At 62.4% G+C, this 11,017-nt stretch overlaps 1 protein-coding gene across 1 annotated transcript; it reads right to left on the reverse strand.

Annotated features, from left to right (window-relative positions):
* Positions 1-1,731: 1,731 nt before the first annotated feature.
* THY1 (Thy-1 cell surface antigen) lies at positions 1,732-5,350 on the reverse strand. The gene is made up of 4 exons (XM_084274861.1): positions 5,302-5,350; positions 3,417-3,498; positions 2,945-3,280; positions 1,732-2,273 (listed from the first exon to the last, which is right to left on the reverse strand). Exons 2-4 carry the CDS (start codon positions 3,451-3,453, stop codon positions 2,161-2,163), a joined length of 486 nt encoding a protein of 161 aa, XP_084130987.1. The 5' UTR covers positions 3,454-3,498; positions 5,302-5,350; the 3' UTR covers positions 1,732-2,160.
* Between the last annotated feature and the right edge of the window lie 5,667 nt (positions 5,351-11,017).

The following is an 11,017-nucleotide window of genomic DNA, read 5'->3' on the forward strand; positions in this document are numbered from 1 at the left end:
CTGCCTGGGGAGGGGGGAGGTTGAGGGAACAGGCTGCCCCTGCCCTCACTGCGGGTTGGACCCCAGCCCCACCACAGCCCCCAGCCCTGCCATGGGCCCCAGCCCTACCCCAGCCCCCTGTCACAGCCCCCAGCCCCCAGCCCCACCACAGCCCCCAGCCCCCCCGCCGCACACACGTGTGGCTGTAGCTCCAACACACAACCCAGGGTTTTATTGTGCAGACACAGGAACACTCCCAGAGGAGAAGGGGGTTGGTTTTTTTTCTCGTTGCTTTTCGTAGGGTTCTTTTTTTGGGGGGATTTCTTTTTTTCCCCCCCCTTAACAGAATCTCGTTTACAACAAGCTGTGGAAACAACTACAAATGTTCACCAAAAAATGAGACTGGAGGCACATCCGAGCTCTGCCAGCTGGGCTCTGCCCCGGCCCCTGGCACTCGCCACCAAGCCCAGGGAGCCACAGCCAGACCTCAGCTATACATGGCCTCAGCAGCACTAGACAGCAAGCAAGCAGGGGGCAGGGGACGAGCTCGGGGGGTAGGAGGCAGCTCGCAGTGTCTGGAGAAGGGCAAGGAGTGGGGAGCAGCCGCTGTGAATCGCTCGCAGCCACGGTGGCACAGCTCAGCAGGGCTGGGGGTCACCCCAGCGCCCTGGATGCTCCTGCCTGCGTCTTTCCCTGCCCCCCTGTGCCCTCCCCCCGGGTGAGGGTGCAGCAGGGCTGTCCCTCTGTCTGTCTTCTCTCCCCACGGCTGGCTGGGCTGCTCCTTGCAGCTCCAGGGCAGCAGCCCACTCGCTCCTGGGGGTCCCGTGGGGCATCAGGGCAGGTGTGGGCTGTGCTCAGCATCCCTCTCCCTGCGTTCGATGACCCCGGGGAAGGTCCCAGCCTTTCTGAGGTGGTGGCTGCCCTGAGGCCCGATTCTGCTCTTAAATGGAGAGAGGGAGATGCTGGGAGGGAGAGGAGAGAAGGGAGGGGGCACACGGGCTCCTCTCAGCAGCATGGTGGGACTGGAGGAAGACTGTGCTGGAGGAAGGCTGATGAGCCTACCCAGGGCCAGGCACTGGGATGTGTGCCATGAGGAAGAGTTGTGGCCACCTTGGTTTTCCCTCGGGGAAGATGGGATGACGGTGATTCAGAGGAGTCCCTGTGGAGACCTTGGGGTCACGCTCTCACAGAGGAGCCCCTTCCCCACCAGCCCGCCTGGATCTGGCTCCAGGGGCCTCAGGGAGGGGAGCAGGGACGGAGGCAGGGCTGTGGCTAGCTCAGAGAGCCTCTGCTTGCCTCCCTACACAGGGAGCAGGAGTTCCCTCTTCACAGCTAAGGGCTGGTGCCCAGGGAGAACGAGTAGTACCTCGGGCAGCCCACGGGGACCAGGGGATGACTGGAGGAAGCCTCACCTCCAGCTCTGCTGTAAAAACCAGATTGGAAAATAGCCCGTTGCCAAAACATGTTTACAGCCAGCCCAAAGGAGACAGGGGCGTTTGATGAGCATCTCCCAGACCTGCTCCCCTCTCTCCTCCCAGCATCACCCTGTGCCCTACCTGCTCCCTCAGTTTCTTCCCTGCATCCTCCCAGGAAGGACTCACCTCGTGCTCCCCCCCTGTCCTGGCAGCTCGGGGTGGGCTCAGGCAGCTGGGAGCCGGCTGAGAAGTCACCTTGCTGGTGGGCAGGGTGTGCTGGGGACTCCAGTAGCCCCACCTCCTCCATTAGGCTGCGGGCGCAGCACCCAGCAGGACAGCCCTTCGCATCCCCCCCCCCTCTCCCCCCACCCCTCCAATCCGGCTCTTTCCCCAGTTGAGAACAGGCGAACCCCCAAAGTTAAAGGGCTGGGAGAGGCGGGCAGCACGGGGCTGAAGCTCCAGCACTGCCAGCCCGAGCCAGCCAGGCAGCCTGCGGGGCGGGGAAGGCGCGATGGGGAGAAGCCAGGCTGCCCGCGGGGCCGCCGTGCTGCGGCGCAGGGGGTGCGTGGCGGCGGGTCTCGGCCCGCGGCGGTGCTGAGCACGGGATCTGTGGCTACCGAGAGGCAGCACGCCGAGCGGGGCTGCGCTTCTTCCCGGCGGTTGGGCTCCTCTTCCCAGGGGCTGCGTCCCGGCGGGGGAGGCGGGGGGGCTGGGGCGTGTGCGTGTGTGCGGGCGGGCGGGGGGCTGCGTGAGCGGGCTCTGCCTCTCACAGGGACACGAAGTCCACGGCCTGCAGGAGAGGCAGGGAGAGGAGGAGCAGCAGGAGCCACGAAGTGTTCTGGATCAAGAGGCTGAAGCCGGCGCATTTCTCCAGTTTGTCTGTGAGGACAGGGAGTGGGGAGGGAGAGAAGAGCTGCTGTGAAGTCGGTCGGGGACAGGGGGTAAGGCTGGGGGGCTCTGGGGGGTGCTGGGGCTCAGCCTCTTGCCTTTTCTCTGCCACAGAAATGCAGCGAGTCCCATCCCGGTTTCCTGCCTTGTTTCCCCTCCCGCCTCACACCCACGGGGTGGCCAAGCTGTTTTGGGGGCTGTTGGGGGTGCTCAGAGCCCTTGGAAGCACAGCTCTGCCTGTGCCTGACTGAGGTGGCAAGGGGATGGGTGCCAGGGAAGACTGAGGGCTCTGCAATGTCTCCTGTGGGACCTGAGGGTGGAAAATCCCCACTGCGTGTCCACCCCGCCCCACACACCTCCCCAGTCCTTCACCAGTGGACTCATCCCCTCTGCTGGGATGACTATGGAGCATCACTGGTGGGAGGGAGGACTCCTGGGTGATGCACCCGAGGCAGGGGCTGAGAGAGGCAGAGGTGATTGTGTGACACAGGACAGAGTGGGGCTGGCTGTGGGGCTGACTGCTCTGTATGGAGGGCATGGGCGGGTCAGGAGACATTTACGGGGCTCAGAGAGGGTGTGGGATGGTTTCCTCTGCCGGCCCTGCCGAGCCAAGGGGCAGATGGAAAGGAGGGGCTGAGGCCAGGCACCCCAACCCATCTCACCTTTGATGACAGTGATGTTCTTTATCTGGTTGCCGGTGTAGTCGTTGGTGGCCTTCAGCTCGCACATGTAGACACCCTCATCGCTGGTGGTGAAGCTCTGCAGGTAGAGGCACACCAGGTTCTTGTGCATGGTGACGTTGGCTCGGGTCCGGTAGATGTTCTCGGAGACGCTGATGGTGCTGTGGATGACGTGCTTCCTGTTGTCCTTGGTGATGCTGAACTCGTAGGTCAGGGGGTTGCTGGTTTTGTTCTCGTAACGACAGTCCACCCGGAGGCTCTGGCCCAGCAGGCAGGCGCTCAGGTCCTTGATCATCTGGCAGTGGGCGGCCTGGAGGACTGGGAGAAGCAAGCAGGGGTTGAGCAGGGAACAGGGAGCAGCGGGGATGCCCGTGCAGCCTCGGGGCCTTTGCCTGGCTGCTCTGGGCCGAGCTCACTGGAGAGCAGGGAGGGGGTGCACGGCTGCCAGCTGTACCTGTCAGAATGACAGCGATGCCGACGGTGGGATTCATCCTGCTGCTGAGGTGCCCGGTGGTGGCCGTCACTGGGAGGGGAGCCTGGGCAGGCAGGGAGAGGCGGTTAGCCAGGCTGCCACCCCAGCACACAGCTCAGTGGTGTGGACAGGGGAGCACGTGGCACAGGATGGCAGGCTGCCCCATCTCACACAGGTGATGCGCTACAGCCTGCTCCTCGTCGTGACATCTGATTCACAGCATGGGCCCTGCAGTCAGCTAGGGCATCAGGCACTGTGTGTCTGGTCAGCATCACCTCTCCATATCCCCTGGCCAGGCCATTCCCTGTCTGGATCCCCCATTAAAGGAGCGTGGTGCAGACCTGCGGCTGCCTGCAGCGAGCCTGGCACGTGCTGCCTTCCCCTGCTCCTGCCTGTGCCCGGTCAAGGGATGGGCAGGAGCAATTGGGATGCACCCTGGTGCCTGCACACTGCAGGCAGAGGGGCTGCAGCTCAGGGTGCTGAGGTGAGGGACCCTTCCTTGGTGCCGGCGGGCGCCGGGCCCGCCAGCCCCCCTGCAGCTCGGGTGGGTGAGCTCAGCAGAGATGACTCATTGCGATGCAGTGAGGGAGGGAAAGGGGCCAAGAGCAGAGAGGAGGGACCGGGCAGCTGGACAGGGAGCCAACTGTCAAAGGATGGCACCGAGTCCCCAGGGGCTGAGCCTGTCGGGCTGCAGGGTGGAAGGGGGTTTTTGGGGTGGGGGAGCCCAGCCTCTTGGTCCCTGGTCCAGCGCCCCCCTGGTCTGTGTAAGGGGCTGGCAGGGATGCTGTCAGAGCGCCAGGGCTGCTGACGGTCCGATCCAGCGGAGAGGAATCAATTAAGGGTTTGCAGCCCAGCCAAACAGCCGCATGGGGAATACAGCCGCAGACATGCGGAATGGAGGGAGGGAGGGAGGGAGGGAGGGAGCGAGGGAGGGAGGCAGGGTGGGGGAGCAGCGAACCTGAAGGACACACCAAGCGCCCTGCAGTCGGTCCTCCAGAATGGGGGGATGCGGGGCCAGGTCTGGGAGGGGGAGGTGAATGACCACCCCTTTCGGGACTCCAGGGGGGCAGAGGATGAGCAGCCCCTTTCTTTGCTCCCTCTGAGCCTGGCTGGGCATCCAGGGAAGAGCTAGGAACTACCCTGTGCCACAGCCAGCTGGATTTTTCTTCTTTTTTAGCGTTTTTTTGGGTCTTTGGGAGGAAATACCAAACCCACTAGCTCACTCTGGAGCAAAGATCCCTGTATCCATGAGCCCAGACCCAGACCGGGAAGATAAATTCCTTTCTCTTGACAAACCAAAGGTTGCAAACGGGGCGGGGGGGTGGGGGGAGAAGGTGCGATGGAGGAGACGACCTGCATCTGCCCCGCGTTCCCAGCCAGCAGCCCCGGGCTTTGCTTTGTCATTTCTCAGCCCGACGCCCTCCTCTTAGAGCCCCCGGGGGCAGCGTCAGAGCTCCCCCGTCCCTTGCGGGGCCAGGCCACCTCCCCCGAGCCGCGGGCGAGGGACTGGGGGCAGCCGAGAGCCCACCCTGGCCGTGCCCGCGGGGGCTGCGGGCTCCACGGGGCAGTGCCGCAGCCCCGCTCCGGGGGCGGGGGGCGCCGGCACCGACGCGACAGCACCGAGCACCGTCCCTCGGCGGCCGCCGCCCGCTGGAACCGGGCTGAGCATCCCGCCGCCGGGGCCACGGGCGCTCCCCAGCCCCGGGGGGATGCCGACCCTCCCTGCGGCGGACCCCCCCCCTCCCCGATCCCGCCCGGCTGCCGATGCTGCGGGGCGGGGGGGGGGGGTGAGAGGGTGGGGGGGGGTCCCGCGCCGCCGCCGTCCCCCCGGGGCTGCCCGGCCCGGTCCGGGCGCGGCCGTTCCTACCTGCCCGGTGCTGTCCGGTGCTGCCCGCGGGGCTGCCGGCGCTGTCCGGTGCTGCCCGCGCTGGTGCTGCCCGGCGGGGCTGTGGGCGGTGCGGTGCTCCCGCAGTTTGGGAAGGGCCGGGCGGGGCGGCCCCAGCAAATCAGGGCCCGGCGGCGTCACGCAGGCTCGGCCCCCGGCCCTGCGGCGCGGGGGGGGAGCAAGGGAAGGGGGGGTGGGGGGGGGCTGCCTCTGCGGGTCTGCCCCCGCCCCGGGCTGGGGTGGACTTGGCCTAGCTGGGGTACGCATTGATGTGGGGGCTCCCATTTGGCCCCCTTCCCCCTCCGCACCCTCTCCGCCCCCCCCCTTTCTGCAGGCTGGGGAAGGGGCATCGGATCCCCATTGCCATGGGAACACCGCATCCTGCAGGCAGAGCCGCCAGCCCTCATCCTCCCCGGCGAGGAGAGGGTTGTTTTGCTGCGGAAGGAGCCTGCTTCGGCAGGGGGAAGAGGAGCTTGGCTTGAGCCTTGCTGAGAAAAAGGCGAGGTGCCCCCCCTCTCCCCCCAGATGGGCCCGACAAGGCCAGCCTGCACCAAGGTTCCGAAGACCCAGCACAGGCTTCCTCCATGGGGGAAACAGGAGCATGGAAACGTGGAAACATGGGTGGCAAGAGCAGTGGGGGACACGGCTGAAGCTCCATCTGCAATACCAGGCCCAGGGCTGGTGGCAGTGAGGATGTGAACAGGGGTATTTACCCCCCACCCCAAGGCTCCCATCACTGTTCAGTTGGGAAAGGGGCTAAGCAGAGCTGCTCCCACACAGGCCTTTGGACCCAGAAAGCAGCCTGTCAAAACACCTCTTCCCTGCTCCTGGGCGAAGTAGAGATGGCAGGAAAGGAGGGCAGCATCAGGAAGCTGCTCTCCCTGGGAGTTTGGGTCCAAAGGCACCCCAGGAAGGAGCAGAGGTGCACAGGATGGCCCTGCCCTGTCCTCACCTCCTCCCACAGCCCCTGGATAGCCTCTGCAAAAAGGCCTGGCACCGTGAAAGTTGATACCAGACGTCATACTCTGCTCCAGCAGAACCTGATCCCAGGTGCCGTTTGGGTGCTGAGGTTTTGCAAGCTGGCTGTATGGTGAGGTTCTGCTAACTCTACCAAATCTGGGCTCCAACTGCTTCCCCAAATGGGACCAGACACCCCCAGCCTGGCCAGGGGGCCTGTGATGTGCAGGGAGCTGCTGTGCTGGCCCTACCCGATGTGGCAGCTGGGTCCCGAGGAGACCCTGTGGGGTCATACAGCAGCACAGCTACACCCATGCCCCAGGATGGTACAGGCTGACAGTGCTGGCTAAGCCCTGTCCCCACATCCCCACCCTCACCCCTGGCAGTGCAACCCAAGGAACTGAAGCTGGGCTCAGCTGCTGGAGGCATGCAGCTTCCCGAGTCCCACTGCGAGAGGCTTCAGCTCCCTTTGCATCTCTGGCTGGCGGTGCAGCAGAGGCAGCCGTGATTGTGCAGTTTCTGGGCGCTGCTGGCAGCCAGCATCCTGCCTGGGTATTCGCAGGAGGCTCCTTGCAGAGGTTCTCCAGCTGGATAGTCCCTTCACTGCAGATTGCAGCCTGGCTCCCATCCATAAATCAGAGTCCCTTGGTCACACCTAATGCAGAGACCTCCAGAGAGCAGCCAAAGGGTGGGAAGGAGAGAGTCTGATGATGACAGACGGACAAATGGAGAGGGGAGGCAGGCAGCATTTGCAGTGGCAGGCGTGAGGCAGAAGGATGGACAAGCACAAACAGGGGCAAAGAGGTAGCCAAGCAGACACAGAGCAGCACAGCAGTGCAGACACCAGCAGGTGTGGGTCAGTGTGGCAGGACAGACTGACAAGCAGGCAGAGACAGGGCACAGGCAGCTCTCCTAGGAGCTCAGATCAGCCAAAATGCCCCTAGCTCCAGGCTCAAGAGAAAGCTAGGGCACGTGGGGAGGAGTTCTGCTCTGCTGGAAGGCGTTGGGGGCATCACTGCTTCTGGTAGCTCAGGCACCAACCCCACTAGCTGCCGGAGGCAGGTGGGGAGCAGAGGCCCTGACCATGACTCCGGTGTCTAATGCTGCAGCAGCAACTGAAACCTGGCCTTGCCCCAAGGACATCTTGGTGCGGGGGATGCCCTTCTCCTAGGATGAAGGTGGGTGCACATCCTTCCCAAGGGAAGCATCTCTCCCCTGTCCTCAGCCTCTCCCTCCCCCAAATCACTGTGCAGCAGCACGCTCTGGGTCGTGCAGGATGCAACACAGCAGCTGGTCCCTACCATTAGCCCCCACTGTGCTAATTGCTGGGGAGGCGAGGCATGAAGTCCCAGGCAGCAGGACCTGGTGTAGGGGTGCAACACTCCTGGGGGAAAAGATCCCTGGCACCTTCTCCAAGGCCATTAGAGCCGAGGAATTACGGGATGGAGCAGTGAGGGAGGGCATCCGAGAATCGGAGCTATTGATCTGGCAGACCTGGCAGGGATCACAGCTCTGGGCTTGGCTGATGGAGATGCTCCTCTGCCTCGCAGCCCAGCGCCTGCCCCTGTGCATCCCCACGCTGCCCGGGCCCTGGAGCTGTAGCTGACAGGAGGGCTGCAAAGGATTCATGCTTCCCACTGCACTAAGGCAAACCCAGGCCCTTCCCACCCCTGCAGAAGAGCTTTGCCCTTGATTGGAGAGACAGAGTAGCCCTTGGGAGCCCAGCGGGGCCCCACATTTGCTATATGTAGCATGGCCCAGATACGAAGCCCCTGGGCTTTGTGGCACTGCTGCACTGAACAGGGGTGGAGGAGACTGTGCTCCCCTCCTTCCTGTGCGCAGCACACAGCCACGGGAAACAGGGGCAGGCAGAGCTCCTGCTGCAGCTCTGGCCTGGGGTCTGCTGTGCCTCCAGCAGCCATGTCAGCCCAGCAGAGGAGATGGCTGGCTGGGGCACAGCCCTGGCTCTGCCAGCGTGGCATGCCCACAGGGCTCCTCCTTGGAAACCTCTATGTTTTATGTCTCGGTTCTGGGTTCAGAGAAGCCCCAGAGACTGAAGACCTCAGCCTAACGGAGTGGTCTGGGGCTAGGAAGTGCCTCTGAGGATCAGCTCCAGCCCCTGGCACTGCCACACGTGCCAGCAGGAACATCACTCCCTTCCCTCCATCCCTCCCTGTTTGCTGGCACACTCTGGGTGCAGCCAGCCCCGCCCCGGGGCTCACCCACAGTCACACGGGAGTGCCCTGGGATGGGAACGTTGTGTCCTCCTGCTCCTCCTCGTGGCTTGCCTTGAAGGGAGGCTTCTCTGGGGGCTGCCAGCAGTGAGCATTCACTACGGTGTAGTAACCCCCATAGTCGGTCCCTGCTGTAGCTGGCACTGCTGCCTTTCTGCACTACTGGGAGCACCAGGCAAGATCCTATCAGTGCAGCCTTCCTGCCCAACCGGAGGAGAGCGACTCTCCTTGCAGCCTGGCATCCATCCGGAGGAGAGGAGGAACATCTCTATCTACCTCCAGCCCTTCCTGTCCAGTGCCACTAAAACCTTCCTGCAAGAGACTTGAAAATCCTTGTGGGAGCCAACCAGGAGATGAGGAACCAGCTGAGCCTGGAAGAGTGGGTTGGCTGAGGCACAGAGCTCTCAGCTTTCTCCATCTGCTCCCCAGACTGAGTGGGAGCAGTGCTTGGCTGCCTGCTCCAGCCTCCTCCTCGCTGCCTCCCATTCCAGGCAGCGATGCATCCTGCTGGTGCTTGGCAAGGGGCTGCGGGTTTTTCCCACACAGCTGCTGGGATAAGAGAGCTGCATTCTGTACTGTGTCCCTCAAACCTGAACTCCACTGAGCATAGAGAGAGGTGGGAAAGGAGAAACATCTTCACCAATGGAACAAGGCAGGTTTGGGAGCTAACTTGGCTCCTAGCTCAAAGCTAGGATCCATGGCTCTTGCCAGCAGGGTGAGGGGCCAGAGGGATTGTATTCTGACTCTTTGCAGGGGTGCCACACCCCACGGGGTCTGTGTATGAGAGTTAGCACAGGCAGAGAGGTGGAACTTGGAAAAAATGCCACTTCAGCTGGTGAAACTGCCCTCCTCCACCTGCTGAACACCTTAACCTGAGACACCTCCCTGTAAGATGACAATCAAGGGGAGTACTTCTGTGGGCTGATGCCAGGTTGTGCAGCATTAGGAACCCCAGACAAGCAGCTGACAGGTTCCCAGAGCAACTTCAAACCCCTTTGTTTTGGGGAAATGTACCTGTGTTAGAAAGGAAAAGCTCCTGGGAGCTGCTAGGAAGATGCTGGGCAGAAAGAGTGACGTAGAGCACAGCTTCTGCTCCCCATCTTGAGCTTAGCTTCCTCCTCTCTGTCTCAGGAGAGATGAATAATGCAAGCTACATAAAATGGAAATAGCTTCCCTGAATTTTCTCCTCCTACACGCTGGGCCTTAGGGGAAGAAAACTGTTTATTAACATTCCTGATTTATGAGGAAAAATAAGGCACAGAACAGGGCTGAGCTCTACGCTGAGGCTGGAGACCATCAGGAGGACTGGCCAGAGCCCGGCTCTCACCCTGGCAGCGCTGGAAGGGCAGGGGCTGTAGCTGCAGCACACACAGTGCTTCCCTTTAGCAGCCAGCCAGCTGCTCCCCGCACTTGGGTTCGTGTCACCAGCTCCAGCGCTCGCTCATCCCCCCATTGTTAGCGGGGACAATGGGAGCGTGTACGGGGCAGACGAGGAGGGGTTTCCCCTGCTCCCCGCCCAAGGACACGCGAGTGCCCAGGCTGAGGCCGGCTCTCCTCAGAGGCACTCGGCCAGCCCCGCTCTCTGTGTCACCCTAGTGGTGTCACATCAGCATCCCTCCAGCCGCCCCTGCCCGAGCAATCAGACTCGCGCTGCCCGGAGTCGCTCAGCGATTCCCCCAGACCATAATGACCAATTGTTTGGGAGATTTTCAGGTACAGCCATCGCTGTGTGCTTAGGAGGCTGGGGAACCATGGGTTTCTGGACTCCTGAGGCAGAGTGAGGAAGCCAGAGGCCCCTGCCCTCATCCCTTCTGCAGCCCCTTCCTTCAGGGACAGGAAACTGGTCACCTCGTATCTCCCTGCATCAGTTTTGCTACAGAAACACGCCCTGAAGAAATCCCTTCCTTTTATTTTTGTCCAGGCCAACCCTCCTGGGCTGCAGGAGACAGATTGCAGGTGAAGACAACACGGCCGAAAAGAATTGCTGAGCTTTTGTAAAGAGAAACCCAAAGCTGTGGTGAGAGGAGTTAGAAATGGAAGGGAAAGATAAAGAAACACCCTCAGCTGCGCAATGGAGGAGTGAGCCAGGCACCCACTTAAGGCCTGTGCTGGCCTGAGTGCTCCTCAATCTACTTAGGGAGCTGCTGCAAGCCCCAGGGTGTCAGCCAGAGTCTCTCCAGCACACAAGCAATTCAATCACTTCATTAACGCCACTGCACAGCAGATGGTTTCCAACAGCCGTGCAGCACTGAGTGTCTTGGGCTTCTTCCATCCTGCTGTCACTCCAGGCAGGCAAAAGGATCCATCACCAGCATGAGCCTCTGGCCCCGTCACACAACAGCTCCCATGGAGACCTCCCTCCCCAGGGGCTTCTCCACCTTCGCAGCACCAAAACCCAGCACTTGTGGGGAGCCAAAGTTTGCTGAGCAGCGGGGCCCTGCTAGGGTGAAGCAACACTCTGCCAGGAGCAGCACAGCCTACATACAGTGCTGAGCTGCAGAGAGAAG

Source organism: Gallinula chloropus, assembly GCF_964237585.1.
Source record: "Gallinula chloropus genome assembly, chromosome: 24".
Taxonomy (NCBI): domain Eukaryota; kingdom Metazoa; phylum Chordata; class Aves; order Gruiformes; family Rallidae; genus Gallinula; species Gallinula chloropus.